Source organism: Phragmites australis, chromosome 22 (assembly GCF_958298935.1).
Source record: "Phragmites australis chromosome 22, lpPhrAust1.1, whole genome shotgun sequence".
Classification (NCBI taxonomy): Eukaryota; Viridiplantae; Streptophyta; class Magnoliopsida; order Poales; family Poaceae; genus Phragmites; species Phragmites australis.
Window position 1 is genome coordinate 8,461,444 of NC_084942.1, and position 25,683 is coordinate 8,487,126.

The following is a 25,683-nucleotide window of genomic DNA, read 5'->3' on the forward strand; positions in this document are numbered from 1 at the left end:
GCAGCGGTCGGCAGTCGCCAGCGCCCGCGCCCGCGCCCGCGCGTCTGATTTCTCCTGCCGAGTGCCTGCACACACCCTGCGCTCCTCGCAGCATGCATGCACATGCAATGCCCTAGACTTCTTTTTCATTTTTATTTTTGTTCCGTGCATGCACGCATGCATCACGTAGCATATGCATGCCCTCTGCATGCAGTGCTGTCTCCTAACCCACCTCGACTGCGCCTGACCTGACCACCACACTGTCTGCACCGCATCCCACCGTGACGCTGTCTGGTTTGTCTTATGTGGCATGACCTCGCGTCTGTCCGCTCATCCCATGACGCACCTCTTTGCACACATGCAACCTCGTTTCATATGTAATGTTCTCTAATTCTAACATCATGTATAACATTTTTTATCAGTAGAATCTTAGTTCCTTCCTAAATCTAATTCTAATACCGTCATCGACCATGTTCACCCTCAAAGCACATCTGCACATGATCGAACCACGAAAGCGTTGTTCGAGCACAAAATTTTCCCAGCTTGACTTTGTGTTAATCCATACAACACTAATCACATGAGTCTATTGCATATATGAAAACGTTATCACTATGCTACTATGAACAAAACCAAGCATACTACCATGAGCGTATCCAAATAACATATTATCGTATGACATTATACTAAATCATTTTATTATGCCAATTTCATTATTAAACCATTGTTTTATCATATAATCTGACAGTCCCACTTTGGACACCACTACATTCTGACCATTCTAGAGACCATGAGGTGAGGTCTTGTTTTTTTCCTCAACTCAGCATTTTTAGCTTCTTCATGGATCTGAACATTCTCGAGAGTCCCTTCACAGCAAGTCTACGGAGGTTTTTGAAATCCTTTAGAACAACCTTTTTCGTGTCGGACCTGATAATCTTCTAAGACCCGAAGTGAAGTTAGTCCAACAGGAAGGCATGTGACATATCGCAACCCGTCAAGGTTTCCAAGATCCCTCACTTTTTTTGGTTCCATCACCGCATCATTGCAATGAAGTACTGTCAAGTGATACAGTTTGACATTCCACATAAACTCTCTGCTGATGTCAGCTGCAATATGATGAAACGGAGGTGCTTTAACTTTGCAAGTTTGCCCAGAAAATGAGATGTGTGACACAATTCCGTATGAAATAGATGCAAGGATTTTTAATTTTGAACAAGTTTTTCCATTCTATCCGAAATATCCTTCTTGACCTCTTCATGATGATCACTGATAATAATAGTGCGCAAGTTATTCAAATAGGTGATTTTCTTGATCTCCACTACGGGGAAATTAAACTACTAATATCTTCGACTTGTATATGTCAAACTGTCCCCACCACATTGTCAATGCTGTGCACATTCACCAAAAGAAACATACTTTGCCAAATCATGCATTAAGCCATGCATACCATAATATTTCAAACCAATAATCTTCTCCAATTACCTGTAGAGCCTGGGATCCACGTGACAGCATGCGAGATCGATCCTAAGCACATCCACATGTCCACCAAGTCTTCCTCGCCAATTTCACAATCGCCCCCTATCCCGTCTGCTTTGTGACGTTCTGTAGTAATGCCTTTTTATGTATTTATGGTATTTTCTTTTCGAAATTGAAAATGACATATAAATCCTCTTCTACGGGAACAAGGTACAAGACGATGGTGTGACGAAGACAATCAGGAAGAAGAATTAACGGGGCAAATATCTGATTCCCCAAATTCTCTGTCTCTTGTGTCTCACGAGGTCGATCAACTGCAGCTCTGTTGGTATCAAATGGTTGTTTGAGTACACTTCGAATTGGTATCGAATGGCGATCAATACATTTAGTGACCATCACGAAAGGGCGCAAACATGCATGCAAAATCGGGGAAAGGAATCCTGCCCGAAAACAAAGTCGGGGATCAAAGCAATCACCTTAGAAATAAAGCACGGACTAAACATATAGCATCCCTAACACGTGAGGACATACAATATTACCACGGACACGCAAAGGGCAGCGAGCGACAGAAACAAAGTTGTAATACTTGCGCACTGTAGCGACTTTCTTTTCCTTTTCCTTTTCTTTTTTTGTCTTTGGTTTTTCTGAAGATGTAACTCTAATCAGAATATACCAACCATTCATAAGACTAAATGTTTCTTCGGCTCTTGAATTATATCAAAGGTACTGCATGCATGCAGTATTAATTGTAAAGAGAAATTATAAAGACCAGTAACGTAAAGTCATTAACATATACTATAAATAAAGTGAGTTATACCGACGAGAGCCCTGGCTCAAAACTTGTGCAATGAGCACCTGCAGCAAGGGCTCTACCTTGAGTGATAGTGGGAACACACATACCAACAAACACACACGAGAGAGAGATGATTGATATCGCGCGTGCTGTGCAATGGTGGGACGAGTGGCAGCTGTGCATCCTCTCCTCGGCAGCCTCGGCCTTCAGTGGTTCCTCCTGCTGGCTGCCCCCTACATCATATTTAAAGGGTAGCAGGTCAATCAATTGATTGATATCCTTAATCGGCCATAACCCCTCATATTTAAAGGGCAGCAGGTCTTAGCCATAAGAGATCAAGACTCCTAATTCAAACCGAACAAGACTTACAGATATGATTTGGCTATACCTACCTGATCTCTAAACTTTCTGTAACAAACATATATTTTCTATTTCGACATTCTTAGATTCGATCAACTCTTCCATTTGTCCGGAAACTAACTGTAGGAATAAATTGTGATCATTGATCTACGGTCATTGGTCATGACCACTGATCGTGTTCACTGGTCGAAGATTACTATTCACTGGTCGAAAATCACTGTTCACTATTCGGAAAATCACTTTTTATCTGGTTATGGTACTGTTCGCCTGGTCACCCATTAAGCCAGTCGTCATCGCAAATGCCACTGTAAATATCAAACCTTGTCATCAACCGTAGACATGTATTTTACACATCTTTCAACAAAGTTCACGTAGAGACTGGAGCAATGCAACTGTCACACCGCTACCCTTACTGATACGTAGTTTTCCGAGTGATATAATGGAAGGAACCAATGTCTAGCAGTTGGAAGCATCTTCAGCTCTGGAAAGTTTGTAATATGGTGTTCTCTAAGGTTGTTCATTGCTGCAAATGTTACTGATGATGTAGATTCGAGATGCATACAACCTTCGATCTTTAGATCTTTAACTCTCATGTATTGCTTCTGCTGGAGAATGCTCCCTTTCAATGAGATCAGAGATGGGCACTTGGATACAGTTAGGTGCAGCAAGTGGGATGATTCAGTCCTAGCATTCTCACTCTGTGACTTGCCAATCCTTGGATGTTGGAAGGTTGGCCAACCCAACATGTGTTGTTTCCAGTGATATCAAGCTAGGAGGTACAAGTGGCAATTCATGAAGTTCTTGGCAACCTATTACCACTCTGGGTACGAAGATTTGGAGGTAGGGATAACTCAAGTCTAGGAAGGTTATTCAATTCAACATATATGCTTTAGGACTAGTAACCTTGTCAAAGATGGGAGTTGTTCCAGATTTGTACAGCTTTCGACCACACGCAGGTTTTTGGAAATCTTGTGCCATTGTATCCTAAGATCTGTAGTTCCTTGAGATTAGCATGTGGCTCAAGGTTTTCAAGGATTGACTCATCAGTCCCTGTAGCATCGTTTACTAACTAATAAATTAATCAGAGGAGCGATGAACGATTGCAAAAGTCAAATTCAAATTTTAATGAAAATAGTTCACCCTGATTAAAAAAATCCAACTTAATCTCATATTCCATTTTAGGCAGACATCATACACGTTACTAAAAATGACATAGATCTAAATCTGTAACTCCAATCAATATCAAATTTTAACAGCAGAAACTACACAAAATTGTGGAAACAACCCAACAACAATCACTTCAATCAGATATCTAATCAAAAGTTATGAACCCGAAAACAGACTGACGGATAGTGATGAAAATTGATTAAACCCTAATTTTGTGATAAAGCAATAATTACACCCTGCGCTCCTCGCAACATGCAGGCACATGCAATGCCTTAGCTTCTTTTTCATTTTTTTTGTTCCGTGCATGCACGCATGCATCACGTAACATATGCATGCCCTCTGCATGCAGTGCTGTCTCCTAGCCCACGCCGACTACGCCTGACCACCACGCCATCTGCACCACGTCCTACCGTGACGCCATCTGGTTGCTCTCCTGTGCTATGACCTCGCGAATGTCCACTCTTCCCACGACGCACCTCGTTGGGCACATGCAATCTCGTTTTAACTGTTCTCTAGTTTGAACATTATGCATGATATTTTTTATCGTTAGAATCTTAGTTTCTCTCTAAACATAGTTCAAATTTTATCATTGATCACGTTCGTTCTCAAAACACATATGCACATGATCCAACCATGAAAAGCATTTTCCGACCACAATTTTTTCCCAACTTAACTCAATATCAATCCACACTGAGTCTATTGCATATATGAAAACTACGGCTACACTATCACTATGCTACTATGAGCATATCTAAGCATGCTATCACCAGACGTATCCAAACATGTTATCATATGACATTATGTTAAATCACTTTGTTATACCAATCTTATTATTAAACTATTTTTTTATTACATGATCTGACAGTCCCACTTTGAACACCACTACATTCTAACAATTCTAGAGACCATGCGGTGAGGTCTCGTTTTTTCCTCAACTCAGCATTTTTTGCTCCTTCATGGATATGAACATTCTCGAGCCCCATCACAACAAGTCTACGGAGGCTTCTGAAATCCTTAAGAGCACTTATTGTGTAACCTTGTTCGTGTCGGACCTGATAATCTTCTAAGACCCGAAGTGAAGTTAGTCTGCCAACAGGAAGGCATGTGACATATCGCAACCGGTCAAGGTTTCCAAGATCCCTGGCTTTTTTTTTTTTGGTTTCATCACCACGTCATTGCAGTGAAGTACTGTCAAGTGATACAGACATTCTACATAAACTCTCTGCTGATGTCAGCTGCAATATAATGAAACGGAGGTGCTTTAACTTTGCAAGTTTGCCCAGAAAATGAGATGTGTGACACAATTCCGTATGAAATAGATGCGAGGATTTTTTATTTTGAACAAATTCTTCCATTGTATCAGAAATATCCTTCTTGACCTCTTCATGATGATCACTGATAATAATAGTGCACAAGTTATTCAAATAGGTGATTTTCTTGATCTCCACTACGGGGAAACTATTAATATCTTCGACTCGTATATGTCAATTAAACTGCCCCACCACATTGTCAATGTTGTGCACATTCACCAAAAGAAACATACTTTGCCAAATCATGCATTAAGCTTGCATACCATAATATTTCGAACCAATAATCTTCTCCAATTACCTGTAGAGCCTGGAATCCACGTGACAGCATGCGAGATCGATCCTAAGCGCATCCACATGTCCACCAAGTCTTCCTCGCCAATTTCACAATCGCCCCGTACCCCGTCTGCTTTGTGACGTTATGTAATAATGCCTTTTTATGTATTTATGGTATTTTTTTTCGAAATTGAAAATGACATATAAATCCTCTTCTACGGTAACAAGGTACAAGACGATGGTGATGAAGACAGTCAGGAAGAAGAATTAACGGGGCAAATATTTGATTCCCCAAATTCTCTGTCTCTTGTGTCTCACGAGGTCGATCGACTGCAGCTCTGTTGGTATCAAATGGTTGTTTGAGTGCACTTCAAATTGGTATCAAATGGCGATCAATACATTTAGTGACCATCACGAAAGGGCGCAAACATGCATGCAAAATCGGGGAAAGGAATCCTGCCCGAAAACAAAATCGGGGATCAAAGGAATCACCTTAGAAATAAAGCACGGACTAAACATATAGCATCCCTAACACGTGAGGACATAGAATATTACTACCACGGACACGCAAAGGAGGACATAGAATATTACCACGGACACGCAAAGGGACACGCAGAGGGCAGCGAGCGACAGAAACAAAGTTGTAATACTTGCGCACTGTAGCGACTTTCTTTTCCTTTTCCTTTTCTTTTTTTGTCTTTGGTTTTTCTGAAGATGTAACTCTAATCAGAATATGCCAACCATTCATGAGACTAAATGTTTCTTCGGCTCTTGAATTATATAAAAGGTACTGCATGCATGCAGTATTAATTGTAAAGAGAAATTAATTATTAAGACCGGTAAAGTAAAGTCATTCACATATACTATAAATAAAGTGAGTTATACCGACGAGAGCCCTGGCTCAAAACTCGTGCAATGTGCACCTGCTTGCAGCAAGGGCTCTAGCTTCTAGTTCTACCTTGAGCGATAGTGGGAACACACATACCAATAAACACACGAGAGAGAGAGAGAGTGAGATGATTCATATCTGGGCTGCTGTGCAATGGTGGGACGAGTGGCAGCTGCGCATCCTCGTCCTCGGCAGCCTCGGCCTTCAGTGGTTCCTCCTTCTGGCTGCCCCCATGCGCAAGTACATCATCCCGCGCTGGTTCAGAACATGCATCTGGCTGGTGTACATCAGCAGCGACGCTCTGTCGATCTACGCGCTTGCGACACTCTTCAACCGCCACGCCAAGGGGAGCAGCGGTTGCGAGTATGGGGCCAAGGCGAGCTCCCTGGAAGTCCTGTGGGCTCCTGTCATCCTCGTCCACCTCGGTGGGCGGGAGGAGATCACCGCCTACAGCATCGAAGACAACGAGCTCTGGACACGGCAAACCGTGACCCTCGTGTCCCAGGTCACGGTTGCCGTGTACGCCTTCTGCAAGTCGTGGCCCGACTCCAGCGACAGAAGGTTGCTGCTGTCGGCGATCCTGCTGTTCATCGTTGGGATCCTCAGTTTCTGCGAGAAGCCATGGGCTCTCAAGAGAGCCAGCATCAACCGGCTGGTGGCCGTGTCGTCCCTGATAGAAGGAAAAAGAAAAAGGCCTCGCGGATGGGAGTGCTTCTTCGCCGAGCTGGATGACAGGTATAAGTGTTGGAAAAAAATGCCAGAAGGGAATGCACCCATCTTGTCAGATGGAGACAGAGTCCAGATGATACTTTCAGACCTGTCGCTGTACGCTGCTTTCTCTGATCTGAAGAAACGAACCAAGACGGATCAGGAGCTCCAAGTTCTGCAGAAATTCAAGTCTCTCCGAGGGAAGGAAATGAGGTCCTGGCTGCGTCGAGCGTTTGGACTCATCTACACCAGAGCCAATGTGATCTTCACTCCTGCATACTTGGCCTGCCATGTGCTGCTGGTCCCGTCCGTGCACATCGCCGCCATCACGCTCTTTGCGGCGAGCAACAAGCAGGGGTACAGCCGCACCGACGTCAAGACGACGTACATTCTCCTGTGCTTCACCGCCGTGCTGGACGTCCTTGGGGTGTTGATCAGTGAGCTTCTGTACAGGCTGATGTCCAGAGCAGGAGTTCCAGCATTGTGCGAGACGCTTCCCGCGTACAACCTCATCGACACGGTCCTCAAGGGGATGAAGCCAGCGACCGGGTGGCTGCGCAAGTGCGCCACGCGCGTCGGCTTCAGGGAAGGTTATTTCGTTCAGGAGCGCGATGCCATGTACCGCAGGGTGTCGGGGTTCATCGCATCTGAACTGGTGGATGTTTCCAATAGAGATGAAAACAACGCCGACCTCTCCACCTACAGAAGCTTCACCAACCGCAACTGGACTCTGGATGAGGAGCTGCAAAAGGTAATTTCGGCCCCCAAACAAGGCAGCTCACAGGCAGGTCCAACTCCTGTACAACTCACTGAGACCACAAATCAAACAAGTTGGCACACCGTACCAGGCAGCTCACAGGCAGATCTGCCAGCTCCCGGACAAAGCACAGAAGTTCTCATTGAGGTCATAAAACAAACAAGTTCGCCCACAGATCAAAGAAGCAATCAGTCCGAGATATGGCGCAGCCTGCGCAAGTCGTCGTTCGACGAGAGCGTCATCCTCTGGCACATCGCCACCGACCTCTGCTTCCGCATCAAGCCCCCGAAAGGCTTCCGCCGCAGGCCTCCGCACGAGAACCAGCTCCGCGACATATGCACGGAGTCGATATCCAACTACATGGCGCACCTGCTGAATTTCCATCCGGAGATGCTGCTGACCGGCAGCAGGCAGCATCTGTTCGCCGAAGCCATGCGCAACGTCGAGTCCATCCTCCAAGGCAAGGAGAAGCAGGGTGCCGCTGCTGCCGTCAAGCGATCACTCTGCGGCAACAAAAGCCTACATCGTTGCGGAGAACGGAAAGTAGCGGAGAAGATCATGCGCAAAGCGGAGGAGGCAAGCGGCAGCAAGTACCCTCTCATCCGCGATGCATGCAAGCTCGCGAAGGAACTGATGGACATGGATCAGGAGACGAGGGGGAGGGTGATGTACCGCGTGTGGGTGGGCATGCTCTGCTACTCGGCCAGCATGTGCAGGGGGTACCTGCACGCCAAGAGCCTGGGCGAGGGCGGGGAGTTTCTCTCCTTCGTCTGGCTCATCATCTCGCTCAAGGGGGCCAAGACCCTGGCCGACAAGCTGCAGATGCCGGACCCGGAGCCGGGTGACGGCGACGACGGCAAGCCTCAGAAGCAGCCTGATGCCCAAGCAACAGAGGATCAGAAAAAGAAGAGGGGCAAGGACAGCCCTTTTCGGCCGAAACGTTGATTATTCATCAAGATGTCCGGTGTGCTACCTGTTTGTTTGTTTGCTTGTTTGTTTCTTGGCGCCGCTGCATGCCGGCCTTGCTGTGTGCTGATGTGTCGTAGCTGTTTGCTGTCGTATGGGCGCGCGTTGATTCGCGGCTTAATAAGCTGAGCCTCCAGCTCTGATGGAGTGTTCAATTTGTTTCTACATACATTGTATTGCCTCTCATCGACCTAGACTAATCATCCATATTTATGTAATTTCTCATATGTAACGACGACTGGCTTGTATATATGCCTTTCGTTTTGTTTTTCTGCCTCGATGAATGGTAAGATATAACTACTAGGTAGGGTAGGGTTGCGCGCTATGCTCAGCCAGTCCGCTTCGACAAAAAGAGTCTCCGAAAAATAAGCATTGAGATCCGATATCATGCATATGAGGGCTAGATCCTATTTACAGCATGACGCGTCATTACTAATCATAAAAGTGATGAGTGCATTAGTGAAAATCATAGTGAGAAAAAACAAGGAAAGAAATAAAATATTATGTGTCACACGGTGAGTAGAGTTTGACCCTCAAATACATGGGACCGGGTGTTTTAGGATTATTTTCCCGGGTGCCCCAGTTCACCATTTCCTTCGCGGAGCATGCTCCAGCTGCGGTGCTTGCCAATACAATTAAACATGCTTGCACTTCTTCAAAAACAGGCTTTGCAGATTGCAATCCGGGCACCATTACCAGACATGCATGATTATTAATATTTCTATTTTATAGATGGATGAAGATTTCTAGTGAATCATATCCATATTTCACCTTTTGCTCAGAAAATCACTAGCCTGCCTAACGGGCCTTCCGTCTAAATAGTTTTTGAAGTTCAGCTCCTAATTCATCTGATTCGGAACTTTGATACAATTGGAGTATCGTATATAACAAAATTCTGTTCTCTAGTGCTGTTGACACTACTGTACCCATAAGATTCAGCAACTATCAAGGAGTACACTGCACCTAGAATAACAATCAGAGGGATCCAAAAGCGCAGCTCGCAAAAGAACCCAAAGTGGAGGCCAAGGTTCGGCAAATATAGGCGCAGCAACAGGTACCCTCCATAACAAGATCAACAACAAACAAGAAACTATCAACAGGCCATGTCAGGATGATAGTTGCTTGACTGATTAGATGTAGAGACCACAAATTCTGTTACGCAACCCAAATACAATTTCTCTACATAATGCTCGTACAAGAACACAGGTATTTATAGACCTGAATGAGACCACATGTACAACTCAAATTTAGAGATGGTAGCGAGACCCGTGGATTCAGGTCCCTACAGGCTCTGCACCCGACGGGTGCAAGTTCAGATTTTAAATCCCGTCCACAGATCTGATACCCGATTTAGAGCAGATGCGGGTGTAGGTTTGATCTTTTCCGTGGATGACACGTGGGCACTCAAAATAACACATGTTCTCTACTTCAACCTAGATCTAAATCTTAGCTTAACCCAGCATAGCAGCACACCCCGCCCATGTCATCATAGCAGCACCCCGCCCAGTCGAGGCGCCCGGCCCAACACACCCGGGCGACACCTCGATAAGGAAACAGGCCAACCGCCCGCCCTCTCTGCGCCGATGCCACCCTCTCCACGCCAGTGCCACCCCTTCCACACCCGATGTCACCGCCCCCTCCACCGCTTCGCGCCCAACGACCGACGTCGCTATCCACCCTCTCCACGAAGGCATCACCCCTTCCACACCCGACATCGTCGCTGTCTGCCACTCCGCTCGTCGCCACCCATCCTCTCCCCACCAATGTTGCCCCTTCTGCGTGACTACACCCGTTGTCACTGCACCCTCCGTGCGACCGCACCCGACATTGCCACCCACCCTCTCCGCACCAACGCCACCCCCTCCACACAACAACATCCGACGTCACCACCGCTCCACACCTAGCATCGCCGTCTTCCCTCTCTGCGCCAACACCACTGATAAGCTCCTCCGCTCCAGCGCACACGCCTCGTCCATCGATTGGTAAGACCCGCCAGGTCCCCATTGGGTTTCGGTCCCCACCAAGTTCAGGCATAGGAGCACTTTTGCACCCGATTAGTAATTTGGATGCGGGTCAAGTTTTGATTTTTGGGTTTGGTGACAGATAAGTTCTAGCTAAACCCAACCCGTTGCCATCCCTACTCAAGTTGAGCAGACCCAAGAAGAAAAAAGGAACCCGAAGAATTAACAGAATTCTGAAGCTCTGCTATACACACGACATCGATTGTCAAAATCATTTGGGGGAATCCTGGAGTATTTGATAATCTTACACCATGCAACAACAAAGTGTATGCTGCTCAAACATCGTGCTCTTCAGGCACCAATTATTCAGACGTGATATTGTTAAGCATTGAAGCGATTTTTGCCGTCTTATAATCATCCCTCAGCTGAATGAACCTGCAATGCAATTCAGACCCCAAATTAAGTGTTCAGGTCCCTAACAAAATGTGGTTGTTTGTCAAAATCTTATTAAATGTTCTATGCAGACAACCTCAAGGCGTCCTTCCGGATGCTGGGGGTTCCTTCGAACAAGGATGCTAAACTTTCTGGAGCAACAATAAAGACATTCGCCATGCTGCAAATATGCAATACGAATAAATATTAGTGAATTGACACAACCATCAAGACAAAACTACAGACAAGACACTTACATTCCAAGCAGTTCGAACTTCTCATCTATGGAGGGGGCACTGAAGCTACGAACAAAGTCCCCATATTCAGTGATGTCACGTTTCAACCGCAGCCCACCACTACAAAAAACAAACACAGCACTGTAAAGTAAGGTTCTGCCAAGATAATCGATTTGTATTGGCTGGCATGCACAATAATTGTAATGGTTCATGACCATATTACTATATCGCATGTTCTTGGTTTTAATGTCTTTTAACTTGAACTATATATGACCACTCCATCAATCCAAACTTTGGCTTATTACCTAACACAGATTTCTATCGAAGACCAGCAATCTAAAATGCAACCAGATAGTAAGGAGCGCAAAAAGCCATCATTCTGGAAACATTCTTGTTTGGGTTGGTCAACTGAGTTAACTGATGACTCAGTCATGCACTATATCTGAGCTAAATATTAAGAATGCTAGGACCAAAGCCTTCCAGATTTGAGGTCAAGAATAGTTCTCTGAGCAAAATTCACTATCGGGCGATGAGAACTCAAATGATGAAGTTGAACCTCCTATTTTGTCAATCAGGTTAGATGGTAAAAAGGTAATGGCAGATTGATTAAAGTAATCACTACTGGACAGCTCAAAAGGCAGAAGGTAGTGATTGAAAAAACATTCTTTTATAATATTAAGTTGAATTTCCATAGATCACAAAATCAAATCAAGAGAAACTTTTTTATGTTGTAATCCAACCGATTCAAGGTCACTTAATTCTTATACTCAAGTAAGTGATTTAGACAGATACTTGATGAATCTAATTATCAAATATTATATTTTGTTACCAGATTTCCATAGATCAAAAAGCAAATGAAGACAAACTTTTGGATGTTGTAAATTGTAATCCAACCGATTCAAGGTTGCTACTGAATTCTTATGCTCAATTTATCGTTTTAGACAGATACTTGATGAATCTAATATTATGTTTATTTCGAATTGAACCAACAAAGGATGAATGCAAATTATCACAAGGGGATCAGATTTTGCACCGAACAAATTGCGGACATGTAGTCATGAACCAGAAGCCAAAAATCAAGAAGATAGAAATTTATTTGTTTTAAAATGATAGAAACATACCTGGGACTAAATGTGAACTTCTGCCAATGATTAAGCAGACCCTTATGCAAGCGATTTCCCTGAAGGCACAGCTCAGGTTATTTAAAGTACATAGTTTACATGTCAATAAAATATTGCATAAAATATCAGAACCAGCTGTCACCATTACCAATATAAATATCAGCAAGAGCACACGTGTAAGCAGCAGTTTGCTCAAATACTTACATGTGTTTTGTTTCAATACATCTTTTTGTAAATTGAATAGTAGGTCCTGAACATCCACTGGGAGGATAGCCGGATGGCGTCAGCTAATAGGGGAGGGATTAGACTATAAATTGGGGTGACTTAGAATATTAGAGGAGACATAGATTAATTCTTCTTTTGCTTGCCTTTATTCTAAATATTACCTCTCCTCATATAGAAAGGTGATTACAATCCTAAACCGACTCCAAATCCTAACTTACCAAACTTATCTCCTATTGAATTGGAAACCAAATCTCAACCTTATCTCCTAACCGAATCAAACCCGACTTATACCAACTATATCTCCTAATTATATGGCAAGTCATGATATGTTGCTGCTGCTGCCGCCGGCCCTAATGCCTTTTACGGTGGCTATAGGACCAGCCCCACATAACATCCCCCCCCCCCCCCAACCGACAAGCAGCTCGTCCTTGAACTGGAATTTTGGGTAACGTCCTTGAAACGCCTGAAGATCGTCCCATGATGCAGTCATTGTGCTTGACGCTAGGTTCAACGCCGCAAACATCCTTCATGCAATCGAAGTAGCACATGCCTTCGTCCAAGAGCTCGTCATGGGATTTGCAGCTGGACCTCACCATGTGCGCGAGCACCGGTTTGCCAGCTCCAGCACTGCAGGCCTTGAGCAGGAACGGGAACCGATTGCCGCAGCAAAAGTCGCTCCAAGGGAGCAAGACCTGAGCATGCGGACATAGACATCAAGCGCGTCATGGTGCTGGTGGTTTTGCGCATAGGCCTGCATCATGGCATTGCACCAAAACGTGCCGCAAGCATGTAGCCTTGTGACGATTGTGTTCTCCTGCTGTCGAACCATGGCGAACAGCGCCACTCGAAGATCACGCCCATCGTAGATGGTGAGCTGAGGACTCACCAGCATGGGACACTCCGGTCCATGTAACTCGGCGGTCATGGTACCAGAAAGACAAGGTGAGATGGCCGAAATCCACAAGATGAGTCCCAGTGTGGCCAGCCACTGAGTCCCTAGCACCACATCGTAGACGCCCAGTGGAAGGACGAAGAGGTCCGCCTGGAATTCTTCAGTATCGATGTAGAACATAGCACGTCAATAGATGCTCGAGCATGGAAACCGCTCACTGTCAATAGACACTCCAGTCCATGTAACTCGGCAGTCATGGTACCAGAAAGACAAGGTGAGATGGCCGAAATCCCACAAGATGAGTCCCAGTGTGGCCAACCACTGAGTCCCTAGCACCACATCGTAGACGCCCAGTGGAAGGACGAAGAGGTCCGCCTGGAATTCTTCAGTATCAATGTAGAACACGGCATGTCAATAGATGCTCGAGCATGGAACCCGCTCACTGTCAACCACCATGACGTGCAGGTTGCCGCGCAGATAAACTTTGAGGACTGTCCGCACCGCCGCGGACTCAGACACAAAGTTCTGTGTCGAACCCGAGTCAAGCAGGGCATTCAACACTGTCACCGATTCTGCACTGGACCTGCATGGTCTCACTTGTCTTAATGCCGGTTATCGTGTGTAGAGAGATGTGGGGCTCGTCGGCGTCATCTTCCTGGCTGCCATCGATGTCGTTGTCAGCCCCCAATTCTAGGAGGAAGAGGCGGTTGTAGGACTTGTGGCCGCAAACGAACTGCTCGTTGCAGTTGTAGCAGAGGCCACGGAGACGGCAGTCCTCCATCTCAGCCGGCGACAACTGCTTGACGGTGTGGTTGGTGACAGTAGTCGTGGACAATTGTTGCGCTTCAGGAGTCGCCGGTTGTCCCGAGGCTAGTGCGATAGATACAAACATGTACATGGCATTGGACGTTAATAGCAATGGAAACAGCAGGCAGAACGTGACGCGGAGCGCACAGCACCTCGCCAGGACCGCTTGGCTAATTCAGTCGGGGACAAGCGACGGAACAGGTGCAACCGTGGAGATGGCATAGCCAAGCCTAAGCTCAACCCCTACACCCCAAGCGGCTTGGGCACCACTGGAGGGGGTCAGCCTAGTGCGCGAGCTACAAGATGTGTAGTCGAAGAAGAGCCATCCATAGCCTGGGCATGGCGTTCATATGCCCGTGCCAGATTCATCGCCATCTGTAGGTCCTTCGGGTCTTGAAGCTCCACATCAATGCAAACACGATCTGGCAATCCATCAGTAAACAGCTAGACCTGATGAGGTAGACAAGAGAGGGTCTGCGTGACACAAGAGGGCCTAGAACTTCTCTATGTAGATTCAACCCTAATTGGAAAGGGCAGGCGCCAGTTCGCCAAGTGGATTGCTCTGAAGTGGTCCAAAACAAAGATGGCACAGCTCCTTGCCGTGCGCCCAGGAGGCGTGCCGTTGTCACGTTCCTGCATATAGTACCAATGTTGAGCGATGCCAACAAGGTGATAGGTCGCCAACCAAACCTTGTCACTCTCCAGTGTATGTTGGCGGCGAAAGAAGTGTTCGCAACAATTCAACCACCCGAGCGGATCCTCCTTGCCATCGAAGGTCAGAAACTCAAGCTTGTGAAAACGAGGCACACCTGCGTTGACGCTTGGTTGGCCATGGTCCATGGTGCTACTGACATGCGAAACAAATGGAAACTAGAGGGATGGAAAAGTGGGGATGAGCGATGGTGAGTGGAGAAATTGGATGTATTAGATTGTAGTGGTGGGTGACAATTGGGGAAGGGGGTTGTGCAGCAATGGCAAGACGCCTGATAAGCTTCCAGCAACTGGCATGGTTGTAGGCAGTGGTGTTGTTGTACTGGCCGGCATGCCTATACTGCTATTGGCGATGGTTGCAGTTGGCAATGGTTGTACTGTTGTTGCCTGGGACAAGGCATCCTGCGAGCTTGTCGACCACGACCAACTGCGAAGACATGGCAGCCACCTGTTGCGCCAAATTGCTAAGCTATTGTTGCACGCTCTTCTGCAGGTCGGCCACAGCCTAAGAGCTAGTGCCCTCGACGGAGTCGGACCCTGGCATCTCTGATACCAAATGATAGAGCCTAACCTTCTCAAGTTATACCTGTGCTGCACTTTAGACCTAGGCTTGAAGGACCTGCGAGTTGGTGCCATGATCACCTTCCTAGAGATCATGGCTGGGCTGAACAGAGAAGATGTTGAGGGGGAGAGAAGGCAGACCGAGAGGGATAGAGAGATAGAAAAAGGTAGGGGATAAACTGATATTTGATTAACCTTTCTCGGCTGATGCCGAGCAGAATATATAGCGGGCCAGGAAGGATCCCGGCCAGCCTACAAAGACTCCATTTAAACCAACTCTATCTCTAACCTTATCTCTAGTTCAAATCCGACTCTATCTCTTAATCTTATCTCTAATTCTCTCCTGATTTTTAAACTAACCAAACTCTCTTATCTCCAAAGCAGAAACTGATTCAAATCACCAAACCGACTGGACTCTATCTTCTAAACCGACTAGACTCTTTCTCCTAAACCGATTCTGGACCAATCTTGCTGCGCTGGCTGCACTTCTTGCCGGTCATAACATCATCCTTCCCAGCGACACTCAGGACATGCCACCAACGTGTGTCCGCTTCCCTGTTCCCAAGGTAATTGAGGTCAAGGTCAAAGTGGTTGCCAGTCAAATGATTGAGTCAAGAACGGTGAGGACCAGTCAGGAGAGCAGAATTTTGAAGAGCAACTGTGGGGCACCACATACAGCTTTGTTCTTTGGTCTCTTTCAGTGGGAGGCAGTTTAGAACAATGGGCGAGGAAGAACATTAGAAATTTGGGATAGATATGCTTAAAAATATTCAACTTGTTTGGTGGATTACGAGAAACTTTCTGTAATCTGGGAAGACTTATTAACAGGGATTGGATCTCGTAAATAAGTTTGCAAACATTAACAGCCACAGCATCATCTTTCTGCTCTTAGTTGGAACAAGGAGACATGAGGCGCGCTAAGAATGTTGGTGAGTTGGTCCCATTGTCAACAGTTGTTGCACCATGTGCACTGGCAGGCCAGACCGAACAAGGCCAAGTGCTTCCTCCATTTGCTTAAGAGGGCGCAATGGGGAACTGCTCGTGGCAATACATGGGCAGGTTGGCAAAGTGGATATCGGCCATAAAAGGCCATGCAAAGGAGGGCTGCTGCCCTGTCGATGCTGCATCAATATCTTAATGCCAGCAGATCTACTTGAACCACTTATACAAGTTTGGGGACCTAAATATCTGGTTTTCAAATCCATAGACCTAGTTGAGCCACTCATGCAAACTTAGGGACCTGTAGTGTTGAACCCAACATAAATCCAATATGGTGACTGGTGGATGGAATGTGAAGCTGGCTATCTTGTAACTAAGATGAACCATTTCCTACTAGCACGAAAATATATACAGAAGACCTAATGACAAAAGGAAGCATTGTTGTGCAGTCGTGCAAAGGAATAATAGATATTTTTGCATGATCACTGTGCAACAGTGCAAAAATGGTCTGTTTCCCATGTGTCTTGTAGGATATCGATTTTCATAACCCTGTTGCTTGCGTATCTGTAGCCACTCGGAAAAAAAATCTGAAAATCAACATCCACTATTAGTAACATACCAGCTCACTCAAAAAGGACTGTTTGTTGAGACCTTCAAGGGCACTGAATGCAACCTCAAGAACACGAGAGAGATAGGCTACAATTCTGAAATAACCGAGAACCATAAGTTAGTTAATTGGACCGTGCTAAACATAAAGCATAGAAAAGATCACCTTATGCAAGCATTAGTTGGCCGATGATCTGGTGCAGCTCCATCATCCGGTGACCGATAATCTGTAGCCTTTTGTTCTGAAGACAACAATCTTTCGACCTACAAGCCCAAGCCAGAAGCATCATGCTTATGCATCAGCAAATATTCCAAATGGCTAGTGACATGAAAAATGACTTATGCAATTCAATCATTGAGTAATAAGACACACAAACAGCAAATAATGTGATCCCATGTATTTATGTAACGAAAGGTAAGGAGAAAAGGTGCACACCTCAGACATGACAGTATCAATACATTGTAGCAGTCCTTTGTGAGCAGCAGCCTCGACCACTGATACTGCTGATCCCATATCCTCACAAGCAGATGGATGAGCACCATCGACAGGCAGCAGGAGCCGAGATATGGTGTTTGAGAAGTACTACAGAGAGGAAACAGAGAAATTCAAGTATGGTTCATTTCCAAGCAGCATAGGTTGCAAGTTTAGGAATAGCACAGATTACCTGCTGAAGAATAGCTACACTACTGGCACAACGCTGCACAGCAATCATGAAGGATCTAAAGCTACTCTCACCAGCAGCAGCTGCCGCTTCTGCCTGCAAATATTTCAAATCTAGCTAAATCTCCCATACCATGATAACTTTAGAAAAAAATGTGTTTGACTGCCAAAAATGAACAGTAGACTGAAGAACAGGAAAGAAGACTTACCGCAGAAGCAGCAGCAGCTGCCACCCTTCTACTAACACTTGTCCCGATGACAAATCTATCCCGCAAAGCTGCAGCCTCATTTAAACTCTCTCTAGCACGATCAAGCCCTTCAGTTAGATATTGGCTCACCTATAGCAACAAAACTTTGTCATCCAACAGGAATTAATTAATTTATATATTTTTTATTTTATGGCTCGTGGCTCTGTACTTACTTGATCAAGCAAGCACGCAAATATGGATCTGACGTTAGCTGCAACAGTAGTAGGCTGCAAAAGATATTACTTCAAATTAGTATAGTCGGAACAGCAGTTGACAAGATACATGGAATTATTTACAATTTTAGATATCAGAAAATAACATTCTGGGCTATTCTCAAAACTTTTGGATATTTTAAGGAAAAAAATAGCAGTTGGACCTTCTGAAGTTAATAACATGTTCATTCATGCTGGTGACATCTATTTATCACACAAGATATTCAAATTTTAACAAATACAGAATCTTTTCACCCGGTAATAAGCTCTAAATGAAATCATCAAACATATGAAATCATTATAAATAAGGATAAGTAATGGATGAGGAAAGAAATAGCTAAGTAAATTGGTTCAACCTGAGAAAACAACAGTGTGCATCTGGATATGGCTTCCTCATTCCAGCGAACAAATTCCGTTACTACAGTAACAGATATCTGCTGCTGTGGTGATGTAGTCAAAGATGCTCCTTTTGCACGTCCAATTGAGCCAGTTGACTCAGATTGTTGCTTGGCCTCAGCTCTCAGTTCAGCCATCTGCACAGCAGATCAGTTTTACAAAATATGGTACTTGAAATTAGTACATTTTACAAATGCAGAAAATATAACCTTTGATTGATATAACTGTCCGAGTGATGCCTGCTCAAATTCTGTGTACTCATCTTTGTGGGCAACATATATGGATTCAGTGAGACCTAAAAGAAAGACAAAAGAGAGAATCATAATAACAATCAACAGATCTGCAACTGCATTACAAATGTGAAGGAATCAAGTAATTGTAGTCAGAGCCATAAATTGAACCACTTAAAGTTGATGAACCAATAGGCCATTCAAACCAAAAAAACACTATGTCAGAAAAACAATACAAATTGTTAATCATACTACTAATATGAAACTAAAGTTCTAATATTCTAATAATGCTACATGCATGTATTACCTAATATATCAACCGTTGCTCAGATCCATTATACAAAATAGAACTCGGTTCAGTAAAGGATCAAAATTAGCACTTTTTCTAAACACAATACACAAGGATCAACAAAAGAAGAAAAATTGTATGCAATACAAGATACCTTCTATGTCCAAATCCCCACAACCAACAGACTGCAACTCCTTAGCAAGTTCTTTTGTCTTGTCGTATGCAACTGCCAGAACCCTTAGATACTGCCATTTTAATTGACATCAGCAGGGCATCATGCTTGTGTGACGGGTTGGCAAAAGGCTACAATAAAAGTATTGTAGAGCACAGCACTTACTTGTAGAAGGCCTCCTTCCTCTAGAGGAGGCAAGCTAGCAAGAGAGGGCTTTATCAGAAGTCTATCAAGAATTGTTGTCACCCTTTGTTCTAGCACTCGCTGAAAACAAAGTACAATAGTCTTACTTGATCTATCTATTTTATAAATCAAAGTGACCACACAGATTCAGAGTACCATTTAAGAAAACATACCTGCACAAGAATTGCCATAACCTCATTTGGAGAAGGAAAGACAGCCATTATTGTAGTTGCCTCTTTCCTCACAGTATCTGAACAGTAATAGGATATATCAGAGTACTAAAAGTAAAAATCATGAAAGTATAGGTTCCAAAAAGAATTGTCAAGAGTATAGCTTATCAATACCTGCAATTTCCTTGTACAATGTAGAGAGGCCATCTGCAATACTATTGGAGTCAGCTAGCAGCCCCTCGTCACCAAGAACAACTTGAATATCAGTGTTCATAATTTCCACATCGATAAACATTGGTCGTGTTGCAACATAGTGTTGCATAGCACTGGTTCCCCGATTGAACTGTAATCAATGTACCATGAAAAACTTATGAAAATCAAGTAACCCTTGAATAATATAGAGAAAATTAAATAGTCCTAGATCTCAACTGCAAAATATGAACCAGGTTTTTTCCATCAATGCTAAAATTCATGGAGTACAACCAAAATGTACTCTATAAGAATCTTTTCCTTTAATCAGGCAATCTGAGCATGACATTACCATGTTGCTTGCATAAAATGCACACCTGTGACAATATTTTAGCACATTCTGCCATTGTAGACAACTCTCGTCTCTGTGATGCAGTATCAAACCGAGCCAACAATCTATTCTCCAATTCTGCATAGAAAATAAATATTCATATCCAGATACCAACAAAATCACTACAGAAAGGTGAAAGTAAGCAAACTGACCATTACAATATTCTTGCAGATTTGCAACAGCAACCTCCAAACCACGGCTTGCATTAGCAGAACCTACAGCTGATGTTACACCATGTCTACCAACATCCTCCTCCGCAAATGATCCTACAATATCAAAACATGCAACAAATGTTATCCATAAATTTACAAATAAATTAGAGTTCATCATCAGCATGTTGGAGTGAAAAAAGATTGCTAATACTACTACTTGAAGCTTGAAAAAGTTCTGCTTAGATATTATAAATGCTCACATATGCTGCTAAAACAATATATTTCCAAGAATTAGCATATACAATACATTTGTGCTGGACTTTGACTGCACCTCACTTGCATTAATGCCCACCAGAAGCAGGAGAATATTTTCATGGCAGAATTTACCACATAAAAAAGCTATGAACAAATTTAAAAATGAAATTTTGTTCCGTACATATATCATTATGTATGGTGTTTGTTTACAAAATATTGATCAAGTAAACGAGTGCCAACCAACAGAAGGAAAGAAATGAAACACAGCATAAGAATGTCATAGCTCAGACATATAAAGAAAAGTATTGTAAATCGTTCAGTTGATGATATTACACAAAAACCATTTAGAGCTTACGCAATTTCTGTGCAATTGAAGCAGCCTCAGCAACACGACTGTCGTCAGAAAATAATGGAGAAAGTTCCATAAGGTCCCCAGGTGTGCTGTTGAACTCCATCAGATACTGCAAAATAAGCATATTTTAATTTCAGTTAAAATGAGGTCATGCAAAAATATGATCACAAGGAACAGTGGTAACATAATAGCGTCAAACTAAAACAAGTATGTTACCTTGATGAGATCTATCGTCTGACTAGCAGTTTCCCTCTGAGATTCTGCACTCTGACAGACGAGAAGTAGATGTTAAATATAAAACCAAACTGGAGAAAGGCAAAAAAAAAGAAACAGAGTAAAGTCATAAGCTCATAATCAGCAAATATGTATAATAATAATTACAGGCATCGATACTGCAAGAGAGAATTACCTGTAAATGATCACCAATTTTTGCAGCTGTTTGGCCAACACTGGATATGCGAGAATCTAACCTAGCAAAGCTATCAAATAGTCCATCCACACCTTTTTCAAGCTGGAGAGAAAAATAAAACAATGAATATAAAAAAGAAACAGGAACCAATGGTTCAATATCATTTGTAAAATTGTAATAAATAATCAAGAGGTGGGTCATCTTCTCTTAATTAATTTCAATGGTCATTCTAGGTTGAATTTCATAATACATGTGGCCTATTTGAATCGATGTATCTTGACCATTGAACCCTTAGAAAATGAGAAGTTGTTCCAGGTCACTAGCTTGCTGCATGAGACAGCGGAAAACCACCCAACAGGCGATGCCATTAACAAAACTCACTAATATTGCCTTGGGTGGTACTAGCTACAGACTTATAGCATCTGGGGACAAGAAATCAATGATCTGATGGATTATCTGCGATAATGCTAGCCGTGGAATGTTCCATCAAAGTCAAGAGAGGATCTCGCGCGAAAGCAATGTGATGTTGGCTCCATACCGGGCAACCAAAATCAACAATCTTGGAATGATGCAGTTGGAGAGAGGGGAAGTGTTTTCCCCTTCCTTGGCTTCTCTGCACTTTATGTTTGCTAAAGTAATGAAAGACAAAATCAATCAACCAAGTGACCAACTCCTATTTGCAAATATGGGGGAAGTTAATAATGATCTAGAATTTTATACATCCAATGAAGGTGCAGCAGCCAAACTATAGGCTTCAGGCATTTGGCGGATTACTCACAAGACAAATAGATTGCTGCTTCAAAAATGATAAGCAAAGTAGTTTGCTTGTTAAAATTATCAAAATTTGCTATGGTGATATTATTTCCTCCTTACAACAGGAACATTCCTGAAATGATGAAAATTCAATGGCTATCCGAAAATATAGTGAAGTTCAAAATTTTGTGAATCTTTAAAATCTTCAACTCTATATTAACATTTATTTTTCAGCGACGTGGATTCCACGTTCATGCTGACTAGTTACTTCAAAGGTGTCACTTTGTAACATATTGAGATATGCATTTATACAGAAATACTCGATGCTATAATTTCAATTTCAGAAACACAAAATAATGTTGTTGTAACTCTAAAAATCATATAAATCTCCCAAAAGTCTTGAAAAAAAGGTGATCAGTTGGAATCCCACAAAGATTCCTGTGGTGCCACGAGATGTGGCTACAGGAAACTTAGAAGGGGAGTTATCCCCTTTCTGCATGGATCTTTGATATTGAAGTTAAAAGAACATGTTTTAAGGAAAAAGAATAGAATGAACAAGTCCTAGAAGGCTAGAACTGACTCAGGTGTCATCTCTTTCTTTAGAGAATGCCAGAGCACCTGGTCATTTAAAAAAGAAAAAAGAAAGAGAAGAAAGAACATTACTCCTGAACCAGCAAGGTGGACAATTAATATGACTTATTGAACAGGGGTATGGTTTTAGTCTGTGGTCAGTTCATGGATTTTCCTTCCTTTAGGGAAAGGGATGAACAGAGACTTGAATTTTTGGCGGCATGCCCCTAAAATAAAAATTGTGATTTTCATCTTAGAGAAGATCAATAGCAGAGGGAAGACAACAAATAAACGTGAATACCTCCAGTGGGTCTGCGGCACCGTCATATATATCTGTAAGTGAAAGCAATTTGTTCTTTACTTTATGGGCAAAAGGTTGTATACGGCTCTTTCTGGTTTGCATCTATACTTATTCGTTTACTTACCATTAATTTTCTTCTTAGAACAACATCCACTGCACTAATAAACAAATATAAAACCCAGTAAGCATACTAACTAACCTCCCCAAGCGTCTTGCGATGCTTAGCATCCTGCACGGCCACCTCCTTCTTCAGATTCTGAAGCCTCTTATCAATCTGTCAACCAAAAACCACAAAACATTGCACCGTCATTCAGCCAAACAGCCAGGCGGTCCTTGGCATGGAGACCACAATCAGAATTCAGCACCACCGGAAGGAGGGGGCGGGACGTGACGGACCTGCCTGCGGAGGTCGACGAGCTCCTTGCACGAGTGCTTGAAGAGCCCTAGCAGCTCGTCAACGGCGGGGAAGACGGGCGGAGCCGCCCCGAGCACGGGCGGCGGCGGCGGCGGCGCGGGCGCGGCGTCGTCGTCCCCGCGGTACTCCGGGAGCAGCTCGTCCACCAGGCCCCCGAACAGCGCGTCGAACGAGAAGTCCCCCTGCACCGTGCGCACGCACCAGCCACAGTGAGACCACATCGCAGCCGAGACCACGGGAATCGGAGGAGGAGGGAGAGACGGGAAACCTACCTTGAAGTCCTCGAGGTCCAGGGTGAGGGGGAGCGCGGCAGCGGGGTCCGACGGCATGGCGGCCGGCGGGGCGGAGATCTGGGGGCTTCTCTTCTCCGAGGTGTTGGAATGCCGGCGGTGTCGCTTCCCGTTTGTTCGATCTGGAGAGGTTGGGGGCGGACGGGACGAGAAATGCAAGACGGGACGGAGGCCGCGGCTGGCCTGGAACTGCAGGAGAACGGGACGGATCTACCGGAGGAAAAAAAAAATTGCTACAGTTAACGAACAGTTTTTGGGTAAAGATGTCAAAACTCCGGACTCACATCACTCTAGCCTATTTTCCGGGATCCGTGGGTGAAAATGTCTCTCAACATTTGATTTTAAGAGGTTACTTTGAGCACTGAGACACCATCAAAACTATTAATTGCATCCCTCTTGATAGAACGGTTTTTCTAAACTCAATTTCAAAGATAAAATCAAATTAAATCCTATTAAGTACTACAAATAGCTTCTCTTTTCTTTTTGAGGAACGCCAATGTCGTATAACTTCACCAATAAAACTAAAACCTGTTCATAGCTTAAATAAGCTCATTAGTCCCTTAATCTCCCCCTTTTTGGTGATTGATGACAACACGATTAAAGCTTATAAGAGATAATTGAATTTAAAGATTTTGAATTCTAAAATATACGGTGAGCTCCCCCTGAATGTGTGAATTGATTAAGAATTAGGTTTGAACTTAAATGCACATATTTACAAGAAAATTTTGCAAAAGCTCCCCCTGTATCCTAGGATCCGTGGGGTGCAAATTTGTGTGAACATGAATATCCATGATGCATATGGCAAGATATATCACTCAATCTAATAAAGAGAGAAATAAACATAACAAAATAAACTTGAAATGCATCACACTAACATAAATTGTCTTACAAATTTAAAGTTACTAAAAGCACACCACACAGTTCATCACAATTATTACATATGTCTTAATGTCCGATGGAGATGAAATGAAAAGATTACAAAGCTGAAACGAAACTAGCTGACCCGGAGTATCCGACCTTCTCTGGATACTCCGGTAAGGAACAGACAATCACAAATACTGATATCTCTCCCCCTTTGGTATCAAACACCAAAAAAAGAAAAGAAGCACGACAAAAAGCTATTCATTGCCTGCCTCATAAATCTCATCTCCATCATCGTCATCCCCACTACCATCATTGTCACTATCATTGGAGGAACTCGCTCCATAGACTTCTTCTTCGTCAGATGAGTCATCAACATATTGGGCTTGTGAGCTCTCCGCAGCAGCTTGGGCTTCATCATACCATGCCCAAGAGTTTTCAAACTCAACTTGCGCACTTTCTTCTTCTTCAGAAGTAATTGGAGAACAGGGCGGCTGAAGATTCATAGATGCATACATAGCCTTTTGCCGCTTCTCCATCTTCTTTAATCTGGCATTTTGCTCTTTAATTTATGTCACATTGTGAGTACAAACATTGAATATAGCCTTGAGAGCACTTTTGATGAAGGAGGATCCACGTGAAGGAACACGTCTTGAAGCGATCTTCCTAGCACTCAGGGGAACACGAGGTGAAGAGTGTGATGGAGAGGGAGCCTTAATGCTCAAAGGCCGCATCCAATAAGGTTCATGTTTGATCTCTTTAGCAAAGGTTTTTTTAGTTACTCTCTCAATCAAGAACATGGTATAAGGAGTATATCCACAACTCTTGACGGGAGATTTAGATGTGAAAATGATTTCTTTCCAAAGAAAATATGCAACACTAAACGGTGCATGATCATTTGACATCGCTGCAAGAAGGTTTCTTGAAATACTTTACACCTAAGTGGCATCTCCACTCTTGGGCGCCAAAGTAAGGCGAAATAAGGAGTTCAAACACTTGTAAAATGGCCTCATCCCCG

General features: G+C 43.8%; 2 protein-coding genes across 2 annotated transcripts; one reads left to right on the forward strand and one right to left on the reverse strand.

Moving 5' to 3' along the window:
* Positions 1 to 6,197: 6,197 nt before the first annotated feature.
* LOC133905233 (uncharacterized) lies at positions 6,198 to 8,735 on the forward strand. The gene has a single exon (XM_062346967.1). The coding sequence runs from the start codon at positions 6,372 to 6,374 to the stop codon at positions 8,652 to 8,654; it is 2,283 nt and encodes a 760-aa protein (XP_062202951.1). The 5' UTR covers positions 6,198 to 6,371; the 3' UTR covers positions 8,655 to 8,735.
* Positions 8,736 to 10,858: 2,123 nt separating this feature from the next.
* Positions 10,859 to 24,024, reverse strand: LOC133904733 (exocyst complex component 5). The gene is made up of 24 exons (XM_062346246.1): positions 23,787 to 24,024; positions 23,496 to 23,696; positions 23,299 to 23,373; positions 21,476 to 21,577; positions 21,283 to 21,333; positions 21,070 to 21,175; positions 20,460 to 20,573; positions 20,294 to 20,385; positions 19,902 to 20,070; positions 19,731 to 19,807; positions 19,540 to 19,638; positions 19,357 to 19,447; positions 18,893 to 18,978; positions 18,644 to 18,820; positions 18,249 to 18,302; positions 18,037 to 18,165; positions 17,832 to 17,924; positions 17,603 to 17,749; positions 17,333 to 17,430; positions 17,180 to 17,264; positions 12,426 to 12,484; positions 11,326 to 11,424; positions 11,166 to 11,249; positions 10,859 to 11,071 (listed from the first exon to the last, which is right to left on the reverse strand). Exons 1-24 carry the CDS (start codon positions 23,841 to 23,843, stop codon positions 10,999 to 11,001), a joined length of 2,418 nt encoding a protein of 805 aa, XP_062202230.1. The 5' UTR covers positions 23,844 to 24,024; the 3' UTR covers positions 10,859 to 10,998.
* Positions 24,025 to 25,683: the final 1,659 nt, after the last annotated feature.

Excerpts from the sequence above, each read along its gene's own strand:
- LOC133904733 (XM_062346246.1), bottom strand. The coding sequence starts at position 23,843 with ATGCCGTCGGACCCCGCTGCCGCGCTCCCCCTCACCCTGGACCTCGAG. Across the intron at positions 20,574-21,069 it reads TTCAATTGCACAGAAATTGC|GATCATTTGCGGAGGAGGAT; the intron begins GTAAGCTCTAAA and ends TTGATATTGTAG. Across the intron at positions 11,072-11,165 it reads ATCCGGAAGGACGCCTTGAG|GTTCATTCAGCTGAGGGATG; the intron begins GTTGTCTGCATA and ends ATTGCATTGCAG.
- LOC133905233 (XM_062346967.1), top strand. The coding sequence starts at position 6,372 with ATGATTCATATCTGGGCTGCTGTGCAATGGTGGGACGAGTGGCAGCTG.